Source organism: Epargyreus clarus, unplaced genomic scaffold, assembly GCF_041222505.1.
Source record: "Epargyreus clarus isolate Ecla_fem2 unplaced genomic scaffold, WU_Ecla_fem_2.2 ptg000007l, whole genome shotgun sequence".
In the NCBI taxonomy this organism is placed as follows: domain Eukaryota; kingdom Metazoa; phylum Arthropoda; class Insecta; order Lepidoptera; family Hesperiidae; genus Epargyreus; species Epargyreus clarus.
The window spans coordinates 19,632,208-19,655,361 of record NW_027332215.1 but is presented as its reverse complement, the minus strand read 5'-3'; the positions used below and the strand labels follow the sequence as shown (position 1 = coordinate 19,655,361).

The 23,154-nt window shown below is 36.3% G+C and overlaps 1 protein-coding gene across 1 annotated transcript in view; it reads right to left on the bottom strand.

The window, feature by feature from the left end:
• Window positions 1-1,263: 1,263 nt before the first annotated feature.
• Window positions 1,264-23,154, bottom strand: part of LOC140743609 (solute carrier family 15 member 2-like) — a 31,588-nt gene continuing 9,697 nt past the window's right edge. The window contains exons 5-15 of the mRNA XM_073075027.1: window positions 20,862-21,051; window positions 19,764-19,846; window positions 16,631-16,810; window positions 15,825-16,061; window positions 14,651-14,896; window positions 13,845-13,948; window positions 12,602-12,748; window positions 7,104-7,347; window positions 5,609-5,716; window positions 4,345-4,488; window positions 1,264-1,993 (exon numbers count right to left, since the gene is read on the bottom strand). Coding sequence (XP_072931128.1) covers window positions 1,811-1,993; window positions 4,345-4,488; window positions 5,609-5,716; window positions 7,104-7,347; window positions 12,602-12,748; window positions 13,845-13,948; window positions 14,651-14,896; window positions 15,825-16,061; window positions 16,631-16,810; window positions 19,764-19,846; window positions 20,862-21,051 — 1,866 coding nt within the window. The 3' untranslated portion in view covers window positions 1,264-1,810. The remainder of the gene's footprint in view (window positions 1,994-4,344; window positions 4,489-5,608; window positions 5,717-7,103; window positions 7,348-12,601; window positions 12,749-13,844; window positions 13,949-14,650; window positions 14,897-15,824; window positions 16,062-16,630; window positions 16,811-19,763; window positions 19,847-20,861; window positions 21,052-23,154) is intronic.

The following is a 23,154-nucleotide window of genomic DNA, read 5'->3' as shown; positions in this document are numbered from 1 at the left end:
GAGCTGTCATATGTCGTTTGAAGCTGAGCTTTTAATGCCTACGTAAAAAGAAAAAATATTGCGTGTTAAAGCCGCTTAACAATAGAAGGGGTAAAAACAAAATGAAATACATTTTCGTTTTCATTTTTAGGCACTACGTAAGAACTGACATGGCATTATAATACAATAAATATTTTCTCTCCGGAACCCTCAAAAGCTATGTTTTAGTACTTTATTCAAAATGAGAGCAAGTTAATTAATTAATATAAATATTAAAATTATTATTTTTTATTTATTTATTATATTATGATATTATTATTAAAAAAGGAGTAAAATTATTTCTCAGTCTAGGGTTTATTTAAGAACAAATCATTGTTAATCGGGTAATTGATTTTAAATTTTATAATCCGCATTTAAAAAACGTGTTCTGCGTAAAACCGAATTTATTACTTTTATCATTTATAAAAATAATAATTTTTAATTTTAAAAGTAGTGATAGCCTAGTGGTTAAGAAACGCGGCCTCTAGATCGAGAGATGAGAGGTTCAAATCCAAAGCACGCACGCACCTCTGTTTTTTCAAAGTTATGTGCGTATTAAAAGTTAATTATAACTTGCTTAAACGGTGAGGGACATCGTGAGGAAACCAGCATACCTAAGAAATCTTGAGCCCCGGGGCCTCCACAAAAGAGGGGCGCCCACAATAGAGACGTCGGTTTTTTTTTAATTTCGTCTAGTAAACACTAGTAAAAAATATATATCTTTTCTTTGATATTTTTTTTCGCTGCTTTACCTTTATCTACAGTACTTTGTACAAACATGAATACTAGAAGAATCTAACTGCGTTTCACAATAAAATATTTATTGAAAAACTCAACTGAATTTGTTCATTTTATTCGGAAAATAATTTGGGGCCAGGGGGCCTCCACTCCTTTGTTGCCCCAAGGCCTCTAGCCCTGTGTGAAGTCTACCAATACGCACTCGGCCAGCGCGATGGATTATGGCCTAATCCTTCTCATTCTGAGACGAGACCCGTGCCCAGCAGCGGGACAGTAATGGGTTGATGATGATGATGATGAACAATTTTGATAGGTGACTGATAACAACTTATACTCACATAGCATATTCACGCTTTATGTAAGTACATAGAAAAAACCTACCAACCTAAATTTCTTTATTAATCCTTCGACTGTCACAAACATTAAACTAGAAAAAGATTCGGTACAAAGTGTTTAATGAAATTTATTCAAAACTTAATATATAATTAATGTACAAGATAAAATAGGTATACATCTACTACATTTGTCACATACTATAAAGAAAAATGTCATACAATAAACTCCATAACGAAATTTATACCTACGTCCTTAGGTATAACAAAGTGTAACCAAAAACTTAGTCTATTAATATTATCACTACATTCAGTTACCAAATATCAACATTTAAAATATCGTATTGGGCAGATACGGTCAAACGTCAATATTCGGCAGGAAAACTTTAGAAAGATTGATTATCAATAATGGACGTTGATTCCGTTGTTAGAGTCCGCGTCAAACTGCTAGTCCACTCCGAATATAGAAACGAGTCGTGTCGCAATAGCAAATTGTAGATATTAGCGGGACGAAGACAGCGCGGGATCCCTCTGGCACCCTCCGCTGCCCGCTCTCGCCCACGGGTACATAGCTGCGTTAGTGTGCTTTAACATTGCTACGGAGTATATGCTTGTAGTTGTGTTCGACCGCATTGGCTCTCTGACTGACAGCTGCGCGCATAACTTCAGAGCGGACTTGAAGTTTGACGCTGACTACAACTTTGTAGATCGGGATACTATCTTCAATCCTTCGCTAGAGTGGTAGCTCTATAGTCGCTGGTGCTGGGTGTGCCGAGGTGGACGTAGGCGTTGGGCGGCCACGCAGCGGGCCGCGCGCGCTCCATGGCGCCGAGGCAGGACGCCGCGCTACTTGCGCGCCCGCTGTACGGTCGCGTGCTCGTCGTCAGCGAATGCACGGAGATCACCTGACATAAATGATAATATTTGCATGGTGCAACCATGGATAACTCCTAACAAAAAAATGTAACAAGTTTTGACGATAGAAATTGTCACTATCATTTACTTTGGTGTTTGAAAAATATAAAAAAAATGTAGTTTTTAGATCATTAACGAATGAAACGATATTTCTACGCACTTTTTCTTCAATTTCGTGTCTTAATTGCGCATGTCGGCATTATTCCGCGTAAAATACACCGTGACAGCTATTAAATGGCTGACTGAATTGTCGGCCGTTTAAGCCATTACATGGCTTGAACCTTCAATTACAAGGCGGTGAGATATCTGTACTTATCTATGGGTGCAACATTTATTTTTGAGGAATCGAAGCTTAAGACATTACTTGGTTATATAAGTAAACTGCATCCTTGTTTGCTATTTTTATCTTCCATTAGACAAATAATTGGCCAAGTGCAAATCGAGCACACGGAGGGTTTTTACCACCAAAATTTTCTTATTTTTTATTTTAGTATCTGTTATTATAGCAGCCATTGAAGTTGCATGCATTGTATTGTAAAATTTGGAACAATTTATTACGGTTCAATTGATAAAGCGAAAAACGTCGAAAAATAACAGTTTCTCGTACGGCCACCCGCCATTTGTTTAATTTTTTTTTATTTTAGGTATATTTATTATTATAGCGGCCACCCTTAATACGTACTCCGTAAGAATTTCAAGTGTCTTTTTATTGCGGTTCAGGGGATAGACAGACAGACACACAGACAGCGGAGGCTTTTTAGCAAGCTGAGTGGCCGGCTACAATGCACAGATCACCCCCCGATTAGGCGGACTGACGAAAGATTACGGAACTGGTTAGAGTGACGTCAATTCATCCAATTAAATAGCTACGAGTATGTACAACAGTGTACCTTAAAGGGCCGATGAATGAGTGGAAATTATATATATATATATATATATATATAATGTATGTGTATTTTTCCATTTAGTACCTATAACTTCCTGAGGAATTAAATATATAACTCAAAAACTCATTTATATTGAAAACTAATACTTACTAAGTAGTGCGAACCGAATAATGAACATTTAACAAGAATTAATAGTAAAATTTAAATAATGTTCTTATTTAAATATATGTTTTTGGTCTTCGTAGTAAATTATCGGTAGTAACGCCGCCTTTGAATCACGAATAATACACTCTACAAAGTACATGAAAACAAATTAATAGGTATAGAGTTCATCAATATGAAGTTATTGCTGAAATTATTCAGCTATGTTCCTACGTAAACATAGTGCAACAACAAGTGAGTTCAACACCTGTAAGAGAAACAACAATGAAATCGAATTAACAAAGCACATATTGCTGTATCGGCGTACAAGCGTGAGAAATTGACAATATGCATATGCCGAGCGCATGTGAGTGCCCAGTGCCCAGTACCCACTGCCCGAGGAGAACAAACATTTCCTACTGTGATACGCTTACTATAGATCTGCTATATGGGGCTTTGCAAGCAAATGCTTTGTAAAATTTTAAACCATCACACACGTGCCTCGAACGTAATCCCTATTTGTTGTACCTACGATTTGTAAAACTGTATGCTGTGTATTTGTATTGTAGAAAGTAGTAACCATAATAACTCTGCCACTTTTAAGTATATAACATTTTTACCAAATTTTAGACAATTTTACAGACAGTGAAATAATGATAAAAAATCTTCTCAAAAATAAAAAATACGAGTGAGCGTTTTAGAACACACGACTGAAGTAAAACTTTTTTAGCTCCATCTATATTTTTCTTTTTTAGTACACTTTATTGATCGATAAAAACAAGTGGTACAATAGGCGGACTTAATGCTAAGTAGCATTTTCTACCAGTCAAACTTAAGGATGTGCAGAAAATATAAAGGCGGCGCAAAATACATTTTAATATTAAAGATAAGAAGAAGAAAAGAAGAAGAAAATAAATAAAAGAATTGAAGGATAGAAAGAGAAAGTCAAACATGAGAAAATAGAGAAAGCAGAGTGAAAAAAAGGACATGTACAGAGATATATAGCAAGTAAATAGATAACTAGGATAAGCAACGACCAAATATAAAGTCAATTATTTAATATTAGATTTTTTAAAGAAATGAGCAATAACTTTCTTTTTAAAAGTGTATTTTGAGCACACTTTTCTTACTTCCTCAAGAAGAGTGTTATATATTCACTAAGTTATATCTCCCTCTCAACTTCCGTTTGCGTCACCCGATCACACTTTTCGTAACTCTCTCGTCACGCATTCACCAGATTATTCCCCAAGTCAAGCGTGTGTAAAGAAGTTTTACTTCAATAATAAACCATTATCTTTGTTATGAATACTTACTCTCGAATGATGACGCAATAATGGGTGGCTTTCGGTGGACGATTCGTCAAAACCCACGTTTTTGAAACGGAATCCTTGACTCATGTGTAAGAACAGCAACATAGCCAATGCCAACAGCCCAGCGTAAGATAAAAACTCGACAGCCTGCAATTAAAAGTATTTGACTTATTTTATTATTTTGCAAGTGCTGTGAACTTTTGTTTCGAACGCAACAAATCCCTCCCACTTGACGATTTCACGATTTCACGACTGCGGTTTGAAATGATTCCGTTCCAATAGTACCTACCTATGGATTTTCTACAAAAAAATAGAAATCCACGTGTCTACGGGCATGGATCATCGGGAGCATGCCTCCACTACAATAAAAACCATACGATACATAAAAATGGACAATAATTTCTGAATTCTCCACGTTATGACGGGCTTGCAAAAAATATTGTGCCAATATTTCGCAGTATTGTAAAGATTTTAAAAATTCTAGACACAATTGTTGATAGGTTAGGAGTAACAGTTTATGCCCGCTATATTTAAAGGTTTATTTTTCAAAACAAATTTGAGTACAGCTCAATAATTAATTATCCGTTTTTGTTTACAACTTCTTTCTAACGTTTGAAATAATTTTATATTTTTGTAGAAATAATCCTATTACTACTCTAATACTACTCCTACTAATCCTATTACTGTAAAGTACTGAACGAAGTTCCGCGCATAGCAAAGTAAAATTCCATTATAATGAGCTGAAAATTATAGTGTAGGTTTATTTTCTCATCTCATAACTTGAACAAAAAAGAACATACCTAAATTCCGGGAGAATGAACATTCTTTATCGAAAGATTTTAAAGAATAATCTTAGCGGATTAATCATTTAATAATATGCGGATAAAATGGCGGAGACTTAAATAGTAGCATTAGACCGGACTTGGGGAGGAAAATTGTCGATTGCTACTTATTGCGAGATTTCAGTACGTTTTTTATATTTTTTTTTTTTATATTAATAAGAGTCGATTTGAATTGCTGGTGAGTAGCAGTTTAGCGGGAAACTATATAAAAAGAAATAAGAGAATAAGATGTCATAGAATGGATTGTCAGTAAAAATTAATAATGGAGCTGTTCCTGAATCTTTTATTATATAAAATAGTTCTTCAGGATTTACCAATGTATAATATTAAATCTCTGATTTTATTGGTCATTATTATTATATTTATTGGTTTGCTTAGCTACTCATACAGGTTGGATAGGGTAAAGTCTTTAAAGAGAGTCTTACCCTCGACTCGAAAATCTTCATTTGTGCAACAAGAATCACGATGAGATTCCCAAATGCAACGGACACATACCAAGCCGCGATTGTTATAGTCTTCATACTTTTAGGTGCCTGTAATCATATAAATATACCTATATAGCTAAGGACAGGATATTTTGGTTCAGTTTTTAAATATTAATAAAAATCATATATACTATTCAAAGTGATTCTGTTTCGTCATCAACCCATTATTGTATGTACCATTGCTGGGCATGGGTTTCCTTCGAAAGTAGGACGGATTAGAGATTAGCGGATTCGAGGGCTACGACAGCCATATTGGAACACTTTAGACACTTTTGCGATTCTTTTTCCAATTCAGGTGCTTTGGTTTTTTCCTTCACCGTAAAGCAATCAGTAACAGTAACGTTTTAAAAACTATGAAAAATCTTTGAAAAGTCTCTCGGACCTCCAGAACCGAACCAGGCCGAACTTCAAACTACTAGAATATCACTGCATAGATAATATGCTCACAAGAGCTGAAAAAATTAAAAAAATGTCCAGAAATTTAAGACTTTAAGTTATGAACGTATGTCATTTGTAACGTAAATTCCTTCCTCTTTGTAAGAAAACACCAAAAGAAATGACAAGAAATGAAAGCTAAAAGATTGTTAAAGTAATTGAGTAAAACTGAATACTTGTCCTTTAAGAACATTTAATTACAGCATTCTTTTACTAATACTTTTATTACACGTGAAGGCAAAAAAGAATACAATTAAGTATGGTAAGATTAAAATATAATGAAATCAAATATTCATTTTAATTTCTCCCTATAAAGTTTCTACGAAGTTTCATTTGCAGAGCCGGCGGAAAAAATATTTGTTCAATTAAGCGTAAAATTCAATCCCTGCTTTTGCCAATTTCACATTAGTTATTTTAAAATAAAATTTCAGTAATACGTACGTACCTACGTATGATTTATCATTTAATATGCACATTATTAGTAAAACCAATGTAATAGTGTTTTTCGTTGAGATACCATACGTTATCTATAGCAGGAATAGTAAAGATCGATCATGTAGCTGATTCCCAGTAAAACCGAAGTCACTCCGGAAATAGACCGCAGATTTTTTCCTGCCCGACTAAGCTGGAAGGACCGACTTAGATTTCTATTGATGTTACCTAATCGCATCCCTTCAATGAACGTTACTTTATATCAACTTTCACAAAATATATGCATTTTTTATTAAAAAGGTAGCAAACTAGTTTCCCCGTCTTATAATAAATGCATAAGGCATGCATTCGTAAAAAAAAAACAAATAGAATTAGTGTTCTATCTAAGGACGGCCACCAGCGTGTTGCTTCTGAAGATTAAGTTGATCCGCCTCATAGTCTCTTCCTTTCTACACCTTTTAAACCTGACCACAGCAGCGCTAACGATATTATGCCTCCAAAAACCCGAACATCTTTCAGAATTTCTAGTTCACATACGTTATTAATGCTTATGGTAATCTGTACATACTTGGGTAAAAGAGAACTCAAGGCCGGAGACAGCGAACATAATTTCAGCAATAGACACGAGGAGGTACTGGGGCACGATCCACGCGAGGTGGAGCTCGTTGGGCGGGTTGGGCGCGTGCAGCACCGCCGCGTCCAGCCGGCCCAGCCGCTCCCGGAGACACAGCACGTAGACCCCGCCGGCGAGCAGCTGACCCTCCCCGGAACCAGACACCTCCCCGTCTGCACTGCTCGCTCGCCACTTGAACCTGCCAGTTGGTATTTATGTGTATTATAATGAAGTAGGGCCTGACACGCCAGAGATTGTGTTTTGTTGATCTACACCGAGCTGCTTACCCAGTAGACCAACCTGGTTATAACTGCGTACCTAAGAGTTGTGACGGGAAAAACTAGTCAACCTAACGTCTATAGGCTTCTATAGGCTTATACTTTCGATTGGTATGTAATGACCAGTGAAATGTTTAAAAAAATGTTTACTAGCTGACCCGGCAAACGTTGTGTTGCCATATAAATAAAAAAAATGTTAAGGGTGAACAACCCTTATCACTTAGGGGTATGAAAAGTACACAGTAGCCGATTCTCAGACCTACTGAATAAGCATATAAAATTTGGTGAAAATCGTTAAAGCCGTTTCGGAGGAGTACTGTAACTAACATTGTGACACGGGATTTTATATATAAGATTTACTCTGGACTGAATATTTTTAGTCAACCTATTTGCAATATATTTTTTGACATATTTAATTTAATATAAAAAAAACGTTTCATCCATTATCCCGTCCGTAGAATAAGACCTATATTGGGATCCTTTACAATATTGCCCTATTACAAATTAATTATCATGTTGAAGGGAAACTTGAGAATACGTGACTTGAGAGTTCTGTAAAAGCGCTCAAAAAGATAAACCAACATCATAAATTATACAACATTTTTACTGTTAACAGTGTTAACACCAAAACAGGTACCTACTGAACAAACAAATGTAAATCAGTTGACACTAAAATAACGACCGAATTTTGTTCTTTAAAACAGGAACACTAGCACACATGAATATGTATTATATCTACATACATATATGCTTTGTTTAGGAATTAGCTACTGGACATACAGAACGTGCCTAAATATAAACGAAAGTGAGCTGCAAAATCAATCTTGGATGCATTGGAACGTCTTGTGGACTAAATTGGATCGTGCTGTAAGCTTGTGTATTCTGACTATCGCAACTTAGAGCGGAGCACGTTCATACCTACCTAACTTGCTAAGGAACAGCTAGGAAGATAGGATAAAAACCCACTCAGAGGGGTGCTAGTGGAAATTTCTTAAACCTACAAAAGATTAGTTATACATATTCTTACTATTTCTGTTACTTGCAAATATAAATATTGTTTAGTTTCTTGATAATACTTTTTAGAGTTCCGTACCTAAGGGTAAAGACAGAACCTATTATTAAGCCTCCGCTGTCTGTCTGCCTATCTCAGAGCTCTATCACTTAAAATATAATAAACAGACACTTGCATTTGATACATAGTATATTACAGAGTATATAATGTTGGTCGCTATAATAAAAAAAAAACTTGAAAATAAGTGGGAGTCGCCATGCAAGAACCGGTATTTTTCGGTATTTTAATACGCTTTTATTAGCTTGAGACGTATGTATGTTGGTATGTTAGTATGTAACTGAATCTTTGAACATGATTTTAACCCCCTTCAAAACGTCGGATTAACTCGAAATGGCATACTTATTAAGGACCGATGACAATTCAATATTTTAAACATTCTGACCCGTTATCCTTACTAGGATAATTAGGATCAGCGATTTTTGTCAATGACCCAATATTCATTTTTGCACTGCTAAGCAAAGGTGCTGATGCTGATTCGAAAGATAAACTTGATAATACGCTACGTAATAATCGTTAAAATAATCGCTAAAATAATCACTAAAAAATGAAAAATAAATAATAGTTTAAAAAAACTAAAAAATACGCTTTTATAAAAAAATCGACCAAAAAATTAAAAATAAATAAACTAAAAAAATACACTTTTTATAGAAAATCCAACTAAAAAATATTTCTCTTTTTATTATGTAACGGGTACTCACGATATGCGTTTTTTATTGCCGATATTTCGACCCAGTTGCATGGATCGTGGTCACGGCGAAACGTGACCACGATCCATGCAACTGGGTCGAAATATCGGCAATAAAAAACGCATATCGTGAGTACCCGTTACATAATAAAATGTCTCAATTCCGCGATAATTTTAGTCTAAAATCATATATTTCTCTTTATTTATGGAACCGTAATAGGTGGACAAAGCAATTTTCAAAATTCATTTACATATATGGCTACTATGATAACAGATACTAAAAATTAAAAAAAATGTGGCGCGGAGCCCTCCAATGTTAATATCCATGACAGATTTTATAAGAAGCAAACGAAAAATGTACCATACATAAAATTCAGTATAAATTTTATAATTCAATTGCAAAGTCCGGTACGTTTAGTTTATACGTATTTGAAATATTTAAAATGCCAACCGCTACTCTGATGCAGATATCACTTCGATAGTAAGCAAACTATTTTTGGAGTAACAGTTTGGTCTGCTGTGTCCACAGACCTTTACATACAGGTTTAAGGTTGTTCCTATGTGTTATTCTTATTACAATGTTTACTAATGCTACGACATCACGAGTCAAACAGAAATGAGGGTGATAAAATCATCTGTGTTTCGACCCCGGTGACACCACCGCCAGTTCTATTTCTACCTTATAACAGCAGTGTTAAGCGCTGCTGTATTCTGGTTTGAAGGTTGTGGTAGGGAGACATAATTATCCGAGGCGTCCCAGCTTAGTCCTCAGGGTTAGCGGCACATCTGTGGCCGGCTTCAGGTAGGAAGTCTTATCTGGAGTTGATTACACATGTCCATGGGTAGCAGTAGCCACTCAGCATCAGGTGGACTGCATGCTCGTCTGCTTCTCCTATGTAATAAAAAAATGAAATGATAAATAATTACCATATAATTCATTTTAGAGTTTTATAAAAATGATATGGAATTTCGAGTATTAACACTTTAAGAATAATGGGAAACACTTTCAACAAATGGCAGTCATATCAACATAAGTAACACTTCACACATACTTATAAATGAAAGCTACACGATACTATACGAATCCCAGGAACCTTAAGTAAATATTTTTTCGGAAACCTACTCTACAAGTCACTCCCGTAAAATTAGTTTAAAATCTAAATTTATTTACCATAAAACTAATTTTCCAGTTCCATGCCCAAATGGTGAAAACGGAACTCTATTACTAAGACGTAGCTGTCTATCCATCAGTCACAGTGGTTTTTTTCAGGAACCGTAGACAGAAACTTGAAGTTAGAATATATGTAGGTGGCAGCTATAACAACAAATTCTAAAAATAAAAGACCTTGAAAATAAGTACGGGTCGCCATGCCAAAAACGATATTTTTCGGCGTTTCTTCCTTTGTATATTAAACCGTAAAAGTTCAAATTTTCAAAATGCTATGCCTGCTATACTTCTATGCCTGCTATAATAACACGCACTAAAAATTAAAAATAAATGAAAATTGGTGTTACGGAACACTCCTCGTGCAAATTCGACTCGCACTTGGCAATTTTCGCTTCGTAAAACCTATTAGTTAAATATAAACATAACATAACTGCATTTATTAATATTCTATACGCACGTTCACGCTCTGTATTTCATAGGGTTATTTTGTAAAGAGCACTATAGCTAAATTTGACAGATAAATGGATTATCAGCTATCAATTCATATATCAAAAGCTTCACCGAAACATGAATCTGATGCACTGTAAATGAAGGGAATATTTCTATTTATTTAGGCAGAGCGCATTTTTCCGAACTGGATTGCTCTGCAAATTCTGATTGCCCGTACATTCAATTTGATTCAATTAGTCCGTAGATACACTGAAGAGGAATATGGAAGAAAAAATGGTTTTATGTGCGAGTGTACCTAACTGCATAGCATCACATAACCGTCAACCCGTAACTGTCACTTCTAGGCTAATATTCTCTAAGAATGAAAAGAGTTTAGTCCACCACGCTCTTCCAGTGCTAATTGCTAGACTCAATACAACTTTGAGAAATTTCTTTGCATATGAGCTCGTACATAAATTAGGTTTCCTCACGATGTTTTCCTCCAATGCAAAGCATATCATTTTACTTGCTTTGCATTTGAGGACGTATTTCTCCAAAATTACTTGCTTTGCATTGGAGGAAAACATCATGAGGTTTCAGTGCTATACCGCTAAATAGCGGTATTTAATTAACTTGTAACACGAACATAATTTGGAAAAAATTTAATCCCGAACCCCCACTGAGAGAATATTAATTTGCTACCTCTAGGCTTTTTTATAATATAGGAGTAGCAGACGAGCATGCAGTCCACCTGATGGTAAGTGGGAGGGGATTGAGCATAATCTCACGACATCTCACCACGGGGAGGGGGGTCGCAAAATAGCTAAAAATCTCTCACGTAATTAATGAATCCTCCTTTGATTTATATAATAATAATTTGGTTAACCTAACTTAACCTAACCTAACCTATCGATCTTTTCCCGGAAAATAATTTTAAGAAGCTTTGTCGAGAGATAAGTCGATATGTTGTGTGAGCAACAATGCTAGGGCTGAAAGCAGGCGACAAAAAATATACTCCAGACATGGAGGCCAAAATGTTTTGATTTTTTTTATAATGTAGGAGTAGCGGACGAGCATTCAGTCCACCTGATGGTAAACTGTAGTATGGATATCTGTACTCAAACCCAGATAACATTACATCCTAACTAAGATCGTTTTACCCCTGAGGATTAGAATGGTGGAATAGGAGCTAGAATGCCTTGGAAAAGTATCTCTCCCTTACGACACCTTCAAACTGCAACACAGCAACTCTTAGCACTGCTGTTTTATAAACAAAAATAGGCCTAGACTTTAATGAAAACCATTATGATTTTTAGTTCCCTAATGTTTACTTTAGTACGATAGGTACTTTAGTTCCCGTACAATACGATTGGTGTTCCACTCTTTAACTGAGTAAGTAAGTATTACGAAAAAGCAGGAACCAATTTAATTTTCATTCAAAAAGTAATAAAGACAGTTTGTATCAAAAAACAAACAGAACAACGGACGCACCTCCCCCTGATGCCCCCAAACTGAACGGAAACGGGGTAGGGGTGGCGTTCTGAGGTCAATTCTATGATGCGATGTACTTTCAGAAATATCGGTTTTTGATGAACATCGGGCAATTAATTGATTTAAACATCGTTCTTTAAAAAAGACGACATATAAAATCCGTTATTTTTCCAAAAGAATCGCAATTAAAAAAAACGTTCAATTCGCTATTTAAAAATCGTTCTTAAAATAGAACACAAATAAAAATAGAATGAAAAACAAAAGAATCGCCATTTTTTTTAAATCGACTCCCACAACGTAATATTACACAGCCCTGAGCATGAAACTTACTTCCCCGGCTGCAGACAGATGTACGCCGACTCGCCAATATGATCGACGGGCGCATCTGACACGTAGTAGATATCACTCAATCTTCTGTCTGTCTCCACGGTTATCGATACATTCTTGTTAGGACCCGTGTTTCCGACGTACACAACCCTAAAACATGTATCTTTACTTTAACTTTATATAAACAAAAAGAGGCAGGAAAAAAGATTGATTAAATTTTCAAAGATTTATTAAGAAAGGGGTAAGAAAAATATGTAATAAATTTAAATTAATTAATTTATGACATTAAATTATTTAAATATATTAGTAGGTTTTTTTTATTAACATTCTTTTTAAGGTAGAATAATAAATGGTTTATAAGGTAGAAGTAGCAATGGAGCTCGAAAAATCTGTAATCCGATCTGAGGTCGAAAAGAGAAGCGTTTCTATTACGACTAAATTAGAATGCCTAATGAGAGTATATCACCAACACCACACCCTTCAAACCAGGACATAGAACTTAACACTGTTATACCTATAAAGAAATAATAAGTGTGCCGGTCACACACCTGTATCTAGAATACAGGTGCTTTACCCGGAGTCGAACCACGAAATAACCATCCACTTTTATAGTAATTAAAAGACGGTTTCTACACTCTCAACCCCACATTAGGATCGACTGTATAGCTATGGACACACATAGATTAATGCAACACTCAGACCCAGAATTCTAATTCGAATCTAAATTCATAATTCAGGAAATCGAACCGGGCACCGGTATGGTGACCTCTCCGCCACGCCTATCGTTAATTACGAGTACATATATAGTCATCATTATGTGCGTGTTAGAAATTAATTATCACTTGCTTAAGCGGTGAAGGAAAACATCGTGAGGAAACCTGCATACCTGGGAGATTTATAAAAAAAAAAATCTCAAAGGTATGTGAAGTCTACCAATACGCACTTGGCCAGCGCGGTGGACTATGGCCTAATCCTTCTCATTCTGAGAGGAGACCCGTGCCCAGCAGTGGGACAATAATGGGTTGATGATGATGATGATATAGTCAGCATCAAACTGCTAGTCCACTTTGAAGTTGTTGCGAGCAGGTGAAGTCATACAATTTTCTATGGCGAATTCATTTCTATATTCAGAGCGGACTAGCAGTTTTACGCGGACTATACCTAATTTACTATAAAAAGTGACATAATTTTATATCCTGCGAACTTTAATTATAATTTTCTTAATTAAAGTATATATATATATTACTTCAGTTTAGGTTTTCCCGTGAGCGATTTCACAAATGGATTTGGGTCCATAAAATAAAATGACACTTCATCGTCCGAATTTTGGCCGACGATAATTGGCATAAACTGAAAACAAAAAAAAAATATCAAAAAAATATTTACGAAGAATTATACAGAATTATTTTGAACATAAATAAATAATCTACTTAATACCACTTCGAGCTACTTCGTTATGGAGAAGAAGCGGCGAAAGAAACTCCATAAAATACAGCTTTTTAAAAGTTTTATATACATTGTCGAGTGATGTTAATGAAGCATGTGGACATGGAGCTACTTCAGACCAGACAATTTTTCGGTTAATAATCGTTTCAGTTAACCCAAGGTTTAAATTCGAAAGTAATGTACGTGTTAGAAGCGACTTTCTCACTCTGAGACTACACGATTTTGAAAGTAACTACTTTAAAAGTAATTGGTAATTTACTTATTATCTAAATGAATATTTTCAACTTAATATTGCACAATAAAGTAAATACTACTACAATGCCGTAAAATGTACGCGAATATGGTTATAGTCCGTGCCAAACTTCTAGTCCGCTCTGAAATTGTTGCGCGCAGGTTTAGTTAGCTTATACTTCGTAACGTAAGGGCACACTAACCCAATACCCGCGGGCTAGAGCGGGCAGCGGATGGATCGCAGTCTTTGTCCCGCAATTACCTGCAATTTGCTATTATATTATAGTCTCCTTTCTATATTCGAAGGGGACTAGCAGTTTGCCGCGGACTATACCTTATTATACTGACAAAATCCTTCCAAATCGTAACACTGACCATCCCAGAAACCGTCTTTAATTCCGTGCGAAGAGCGTGTCTCTTCATAATCCTGCCAGCACATTTGACTGGAGAATTCGCTGTCACGGTGTACGTGCGTGTGGGTAGTGGTGTCATGAGCGCGGTCCCGTGCTGCTCGACCGGCGCCGTGCCCTCCCCGTGCAGCACGATGTCCACGGGACAACTCAACGTGTTCAATATTACTATCCCCGTATCCTCATGATCTGGTACTTGTAGAGTCGAACGCTGGAAAAGGTAAATGGCTATTGCCGCCATGCACATCTATGATCATCCACAAATAAGAGTGGGTTTCTACCCGAGGTCAGCCACAGATGTGCCACTACCCCTGAGGACAATGCTGGATTTTTGATGTGAAACATCTATAGCCGCACGTAAAACCGATTTCTGGCGTGGCGACGCATGCCGTGGCGTCGCCACGCTATACGATGGTTTATATATACAGTCTATATGCAGTAGTGTGTACGGTGTGGTGACGCGTCGTTAAGTAGTCACGATTTGAAATAAATTCGTATTTTTTTGTATTTAATAAAAATAAATGTTTATTCAGTAAATAGTCATCGTTATCTGGAAAAAAATCGTAATATTTTAATTTATCATTATGACATATTTAGTTCCTATCACAATATGTTCTTTTCTGCATATTACTTTTACAAAATAATGTCGATGTTTCACATCTGCCAGGCGTCCCGTGACGGCTCACATTTTTTTTATGTATATATATATATATATATATATATATATATATAAATAGTTGTGGGGGTGGTGTAGCCGAAGTCGAAACAAAGAGGGTCCTTCCACTTTTTAAACTAAGTACTAGTAAGTAAAATAAACGCTTATAAATCACCTGTACAGACACATTTATTTTATTTTAATTTCAATATCGCACCTACCACATTTAACACAAAGTATTTGTGACATAGCAATATACGAAATTAAATGAATTCATTATAACAAAAATTAATTAAATGAAAAGGGAAAAACACGTCCCACAATGCATGATCAGATAAATTATAGACACGGTAAGGATCTATTACTTATACTGTGGTAGAGGTACCTCTAGATACAATACAATCTTAACACTAGTAAAAGTGTGACTTAAATTATGTAGTTACATAAACATACATTAGCATACAAACCGTTTTAACAATTTTACCTCAATCCCGATTTGTAGAATGCCAGCGGCGACGAAAGCTAATGAGGCGAGCATGCCGCCGATGAACATTTTTTGCAAGGGCCCGAGATCCGGCAGCACGGGCCATGCGCCCCCGGGGCACACCGGCATCATGAACAACACTATCGCCGGGTTCATCACTTGCAATTGATCTGGCATCAAAGTTATTCCCAGAACTTCACTCCGAAGTCTCGAAGCTTGAAAAGTCCAACGAGAACCCTAACAAGATAGAAAAGTTAACGTCAATTTCTAAACTTAAACTCTTCCCGCGACATGACGTGAACGTATTTCGCTACAGTGGATTAAATTTTCAATGTTAATAAAATATTAACGTCGCAATTTAATGGAAACATTTTTCATAGAAATTCCGTACCTTTCGGCGCTCGACTAGTGAATTTCAGGTGACCGCTTATTAGCAAGTGTCAACGTTGTGAACCCTGACATTTCTGGATTAAATTTACATCCCTAGCCGAGGGATTATCGAGTCACCTAGTTACGACTTTTGGTTTATATTTTGATTTGTTAAATAACAGTCCTTATAGTCTGGCAAAACGGCGACAGCCTAGTGGTTAAGGAAACTCGACGCTCTTGATCAAGGGGTCCAGGATTCAAATCCCAGGCTCCGATTTTCCAAAGTTATGTCCGTATTAAAAATTACTGATTACTTGCCTAAGGTGAAGGCAAACATCGTGACATATAACATACATAGCCAAGTTGTGTTGCTAAATTATTTTAGGTTTACATACAAAAAAACTTACTTATTCTGAAATAAAATTTCAATTTCAAACCTGCTGATCAAATAACGACCAAAATATGGGCAGAGGGAGGTACAGGTACAGTATTGAGAAGACTATTTTCATATCACGCACAAGTTTCTCGCCATACTTTCCTATAGAGTAATCCAGCCAATGATCTCGCGGAGGGCCGTCGACGGTTCTGTCGTGCTGCATACGTTTCATAAGAGCGTGCTAGAACAATGTGTATGATCAAATACTTGTATGAATACAGGTGGAAGGATTTTGTTAGATTACTTTAAAGTTTGTTGCTATTATTTAGTCTTGTGCACATAAACACTATTTATGCGTTTGAATGAGTTATTGGAATGAAATATTGTTCTTATTCTTTTTAATAGGCGTTACAGCCTCCCTGACGATACGTGGAACCTACCGTCCATTGTCACCGTGGTACTTCTGGTTTTACCACCTTTCAAGATTTCTTCATAACATGTGTTCTGATCACGACTGATTATCATTGACATATGATAATGTTATAGATAAGTACATTATAATAATACCCTACAAAACCCCTATAAAATTATAGACTGATTCATAATTAGGTGACCAAAATGTAAACAACGGTGTTGACATATCAAGAAAATACGTTTCAAATGCTTGTTTCTTATTTTTGACGATATTAAAGTAATAAAATAATTATCTAAATAAATTAAGATCTATTCACATTTTCCAACATGTATATTACCTGAATTTCGTTCCATACAGTAATAATAATAAAAATAAAGTTTACGGTAGAAATTAAAAAAAAAAAATAACAAAAAAATACAACCGACTTCTATGTCACTCTACAAAGTAAAAAAATATTCAAAAAAATGTTGGTTTAGTACATAGTTCTGAAGTCGGCGCTCAATATATTTCGTTAGACAATTATGTAAACAGCGTGAGCCTGGAGTCGGCTCATATAGCTCATATAGGATATGAGCGCCGACTTCAGAAATATGTACTAAACCAAAATTTTTTAGAATTATTTTTTACTTTGTAGTGACATAGAATTGCCGGCACATCGGCCCGTCAAAATCTCGGTGCCGATCTAGCGGTCACGCCGATCTCCTCGAAATATCAGCTGCCGGTATGACGGTGCTCGGGTGACGGACGTGCGGTGGACAAGCGACTATAGTAAATGTATGTACGCTACTTCGGCGCCGTCATTAATTAACGGTATCGGCTCGGTGACGGTGGCGGTGGACAAACAGCGTTACTCTGCGTGAAATTGAGTAACAATTTATCATTGACAATTACTATTGAGGACAAATTAGTATCTACTGAAATATAAATAACCACCAACCACCAACTACCAAATTTCCGTAATGCACGGGTTATCGTAATGAATTTTCTATCAGCTGTCTATTACAATTAACAACGTGACCGTTGGCCTATACAATAGATAATATTCATTCACCATTATTCACAAATGATCAGTAATCTGGAACAGACTGATAGGAAAATTAGTGCACAAAACTTATTGTGTATAGTGATTTATGCGCTATTGAAGTTCCATACAAAATTAATTATCTCCTGCTTCACGAGTGGACAACGCAAGTTATTCGCATGCGAGAATGCTCCTTTATTTTCACAATATTCGGTGATGTCCGCAAATATTTTATCAGCATGGCGAACAATGCATTTAATCATAATGAATTGTAGACTGAATGTAAGTAACTGGAGCACTATGTCTGCAGTGTGTTTATTTGTTGTTTGTTTAAATATGGTACAACCTTTTGTGGTTTGACTTCGAAGTCACCACGAAGTAAGGGTATAGATACTAATCCGAGTAATGTAATCTTATCTGGGATTGATTACAGATGTTCATGGTGGGTGTAACAACTTACCATCAGGTGGACTGTATGTTCGTTTGCTTCTATTTTAATCCACAATAGTTTTTCTCACACCGGCAAAGTATAGATGCAATTCATCAACGTTTATAAAAACACCTGAATACACGTCACCGCGTCATTCATGATGAAAAATTGCCAGAAATCGTTCATGTAACGATTGTCCGTGCAGTGTTTGTTTACTAGACAAATCGTATTTATTTTGTTGTAAATACGAGTATAAGTATGTATACAATCGAATTATTCGATTTATATTCTTATAGCATTTATATTATACGTCATTAAACGGAGTAGCTCTTATAAACTTGTAAATTTTAAATAACTACGCCTCCGTCTACCTTAGGCTGGCCGTCCATTGCTTAGAATATCTTGAGCGATAGTCGGTAAAGTTTTTTGCTTAAGCTAAGAAATGGTTACTTAAATCATTACCGCTCAAGCATCTAATTCGTCCATGAGCCAATAAATTAATCCGACCCAATTAGTCCATGAGCATGTATAAACTTGTATAATTTTGTGATGTATAATTTTGTGATGAAGGTGGTAGAACCCTTTGTGGTTCGACTCCGGCGGCACCACCGCCACACCTATTTCTACCTAATAACAGCAGTGTTAGGCGCTGCTGTGTTCCGGTTTGAAGGGTGTGGTAAGGGAGATAGACTTTTCCGAGGCGTTCCAGCTTAGTCCTCAGGGGTAGCGGCGCATCTGTGGCCGACCTCAGGTAGGAATATCTAATCCTATCTGGGGTTGATTACAGATGTCCATGGGCGGCAGTAGCCACTTACCATCAGGTGGACTGCATGCTCGTCTGCTACTCTCATATTATAAAAAAAAAAAAAAAAAAATTCTAAATGTAGAAATTTTGTAAAAATATCCGTCAACAGCCGATTGTTTACGTGTCTGAGTAAATGCATAAGCTATAACTATGTCGTGTTAACTTCTACTTACGCTCGTTGTTAATATTCAATCTATCCGATTTATTCCAAACAAAGATCGAAATTTGCCAATTTCTAGTAAACTTTGGTAGATTTTTTCTACCAAAAACCGAAATTCGGCAATTTTTACCAAACAAAGTATGATAGGCAAAGCAACGAATAGATTGCTTAATAATAACGTTATTATCCGCTATAGCTACAAGTTGCTCGAGCGATAGTAGCCCTGGGCGGTCAGCTTTAGTTCGCTCGCACACGGCTAGCTTGTGATGCTGTTACGACTGAGTATATTGTAATCAAATTTCCTTCGTGCACCACAATGACGTTTATTTACAAGATAGTTAAACGTAAACATACGTAACTCACCCAAGCGCACGACACGAACTTCAATGTTATGTTATTACGAGGTTGCTTAATTTTGTACCATGGCTTCCCCGCTACGAATATCACTGAAAATTAGACATACTGTTAATACACGCCTGCACTCCGAGAGAGCAAACAGCGAAGCTCTTCCATGACAAATACAAGTCGAAAGTAAACATCATTTAGACTGCATTTAAAGCGATAAGTTTCATTTGTGTTACAAAATCTATATATTTAATACTTGTAAATAAATGTGTCTAGTGAATCCGTTTTATACTTTAGTGGATTAAGTTAGTTAAGGAAAAATATACGTCAGCCAAATCTCCCAAACAAGGTTTCTATACAGAACAAAAAATTTTGAACTTTTATATTTCAAGTACCTACTTAATGCAGATTTAAATATATTCAAAACCTTATAACACGAAATAAATAATGATAAAATTGTGGCATGGATTCCAGCTTCCACTACAGAAGTGTGGGTTCGAATCTCAGAAAAGCTTTTCTGATTTTTTCAATTTTTCAAGAAATTAGTCATTAATCATTACGCATGGTTTCGCGATAAAGAAGAAGCATAAGGAATACTACGTGCTTAATAGTTTTCTTTAAAATTAAAAAGAAGCTCTCAAAATCTATGTTATCAAAATGTATCTTATTCTGGAATTACTGGATCACCATGCCAGGTGATCAAAGTGGAATAGACCACAATATAGCCTAAATTATTGCAATTATAGAAAACCTTGCTCAGAATTCACTAGCGGACTAGCAGAGGGGGGGGGATGGAAGGGGCGATTCGCCCCTACCTGGGCACGCCCCTGATCCTGGGCCCACCTAAACACAGTTGCTAAAAAAGATCTTCAGTACCAAACAATTGTGATAAGTGTAAAAGTCAGCAAAAAAAAAGTTCACGTATTTTTCGTCGAATAAGTCTACGACACATTTGTCTTTTTGTTACACTGGGAGCCTCCATTCAACTTTCCGCCACGGGCCTACGATGACCTTAGTCCGCCACTGCCAGAACCACGGCAGCATTGATTTAACGAGAAACAACAACTAATTACATACATATAACAACTATAACCATGCATAATTATTGCAACATACCTATAGAGACGAGCACCAGTAAAGCGGGAAGACCAAAGCCAAGCGCGTAGCAAGCGTCGTCGCCGAAGCACATCACGCTACGCCGTAGGGCGGGCGTAACCACCATGCCGATGAAGCCGCCCAAGTTTGCCGTGCAATAGAACGTCGAGAAAAACCTCTGCAGGCGCTGGTTCTCTGCCGGGAGACGGAACTGCAACAGAAATTTTAAGTAATAAGACATCCACGAGCGGTATTCAGCAGTAGTATTCAGAGTGACGAAGTTAATCGCAAACAAATGGCAAATTAAGTTTTAAATATAAAAGAACGATTTTATTGTAGAACGCCTATAAATCTAACGAATACACTGCAGCATGTAGCCGAAAACTTTAATTGTAAAGGTTTCATTTAGATTTAACTGACCCTATTAAAAAGGATTAAGAGTAAATAATTGTTTAACTCTTAGTTACATTAGAGAGCGCTGACATAAAAAAAGTAAAGACACGTGACTGAGAACAAATACAAAACTTGTCGGTGGCACTGCCGTGCTTCCAATTTTATACGGAACTTGTCATGTCCGGAGTGGTGAAAAGTGCAAATATGATTCATATTTGCACTCTGACAGCACGTTGAAACGAATATTTTACACGCTTGAAACTCGTATTCCAGGTTTCAAATTTTCAGATTCCTTGCAAAATATATTGAAACGTTAGAAACATTTGATATCTGCTGTACCTACACCAAATTCCTAATGCAGACCAAATACCAATTACACTAGAAAATGTATTTGCAAACAGACTAAGCGCTAGCGTCGGTCACCGCATCTAAATTACGGCGCAGTAAATAGTTTAGTCTCTACAAATGCTTAGAGTCCGTTCTCAAATAATTAATTTAAAAGCTAAATTACTTAATGTGCACAAACAAAACGTATATAGTAAAGTCTACGTTTTGATTTTAGGAAAGTAGGTGTTACATTTAAAAGGAGTAATAAATATTTATTATAAATTGTCCTCAAAAAATATTTATTATAAGCAGTGATAGACTAGTGGTTAAGAAACTCGATCGAGGGGTCCGGGGTTCAAATCCCAGGCACGTCTGATTTTTTCAAAGTTAAGTGCGTATTACGAATTATTTAACACTTGCTTAAACGGTGAAGGAAAATAATCGTGAGGAAACCTGCAAACCTGAAAAATCTTAAAAAAAAAAATTAATGGTATGTGTAGTCTACCAATACGCACAATAACATATTATAATTAACATACTATAAAATATTATACAAATAATTATATTTTACGAAACGTAAGAATACAAATGAAATGTTCTATAAAGTACACTGCAAAGTATGGATAAACAAAAAGTGAAATGTAAGGCCACAATTGTAATAAACTAGAAGTTTTAAAATAAGCTCGCCTAATTAATTAACAATGGAGACTGTACTGGAGATTGGCGATTAAACTCATAGAATTTACAGATATGCATGAAGCATAAAAAATCGGAAGTGTTTCGTTCTTTTTGCGTGGAAGCAGGATGGAACAGAATCGAGTTCTCATTTGATCTATTCCGATATTGATTCTGATAGTGTATTTTGTTGATTAGGTATAACCAAACAATACACGATGAACAAGATAATACGTAGCTAAATTCCAACTTTGTCCTCAAGGGTATCAAATACCAACGCGTCTATAATCAATTTTAGACAAGCCTCCTTTACTACTTACCTACTCGTATTTGAATTGGTGACAAGAATCGAGTAGCCACTTAACCTCAGTTGAAACCTTCAATACCGTATCTGAATAAGCATGAGAAGAAAAACTGAATTACTTCTGCCTCCGAGCGGACATGGAATAGCGATTTTACTTCAAAACTCAGGAGACGCAAGTCGCAGGTTTCTGCCGCTGCGTAACCTGCTGCGCTGCGCTGCGTAGCGGTTGTAAAATCAACAACAGGCAATCCTTCAGCTGAAAATAATGGCTAATCGAGGGCAAGACCTCCGCTGCGGCCGAAAAATGCCACGACGCACTCGATTCAACAAGTAATCTGCCAGTGTATCAAAAACCACAAATAACCGCGCTCACCGCAAAAAAACCGCGCAGTGAAAAGTGCAACTGTCATTTACCTACCTGTCATTATCTATGTTTTCATACTTCTGCACATGTTGCGGTTTCGCCTTGCTTGTAGTAGTGCAAAAAAATAGTACAGTACGAGAACAATATACCCTGTATAGACGTCACAATTTAATAGGCCCATTTTGACACATGCCATCCTAATGTCATTAATGTTTTAAACTAATTTTGTAGTAGGCAGTTTAGCTCTAGAC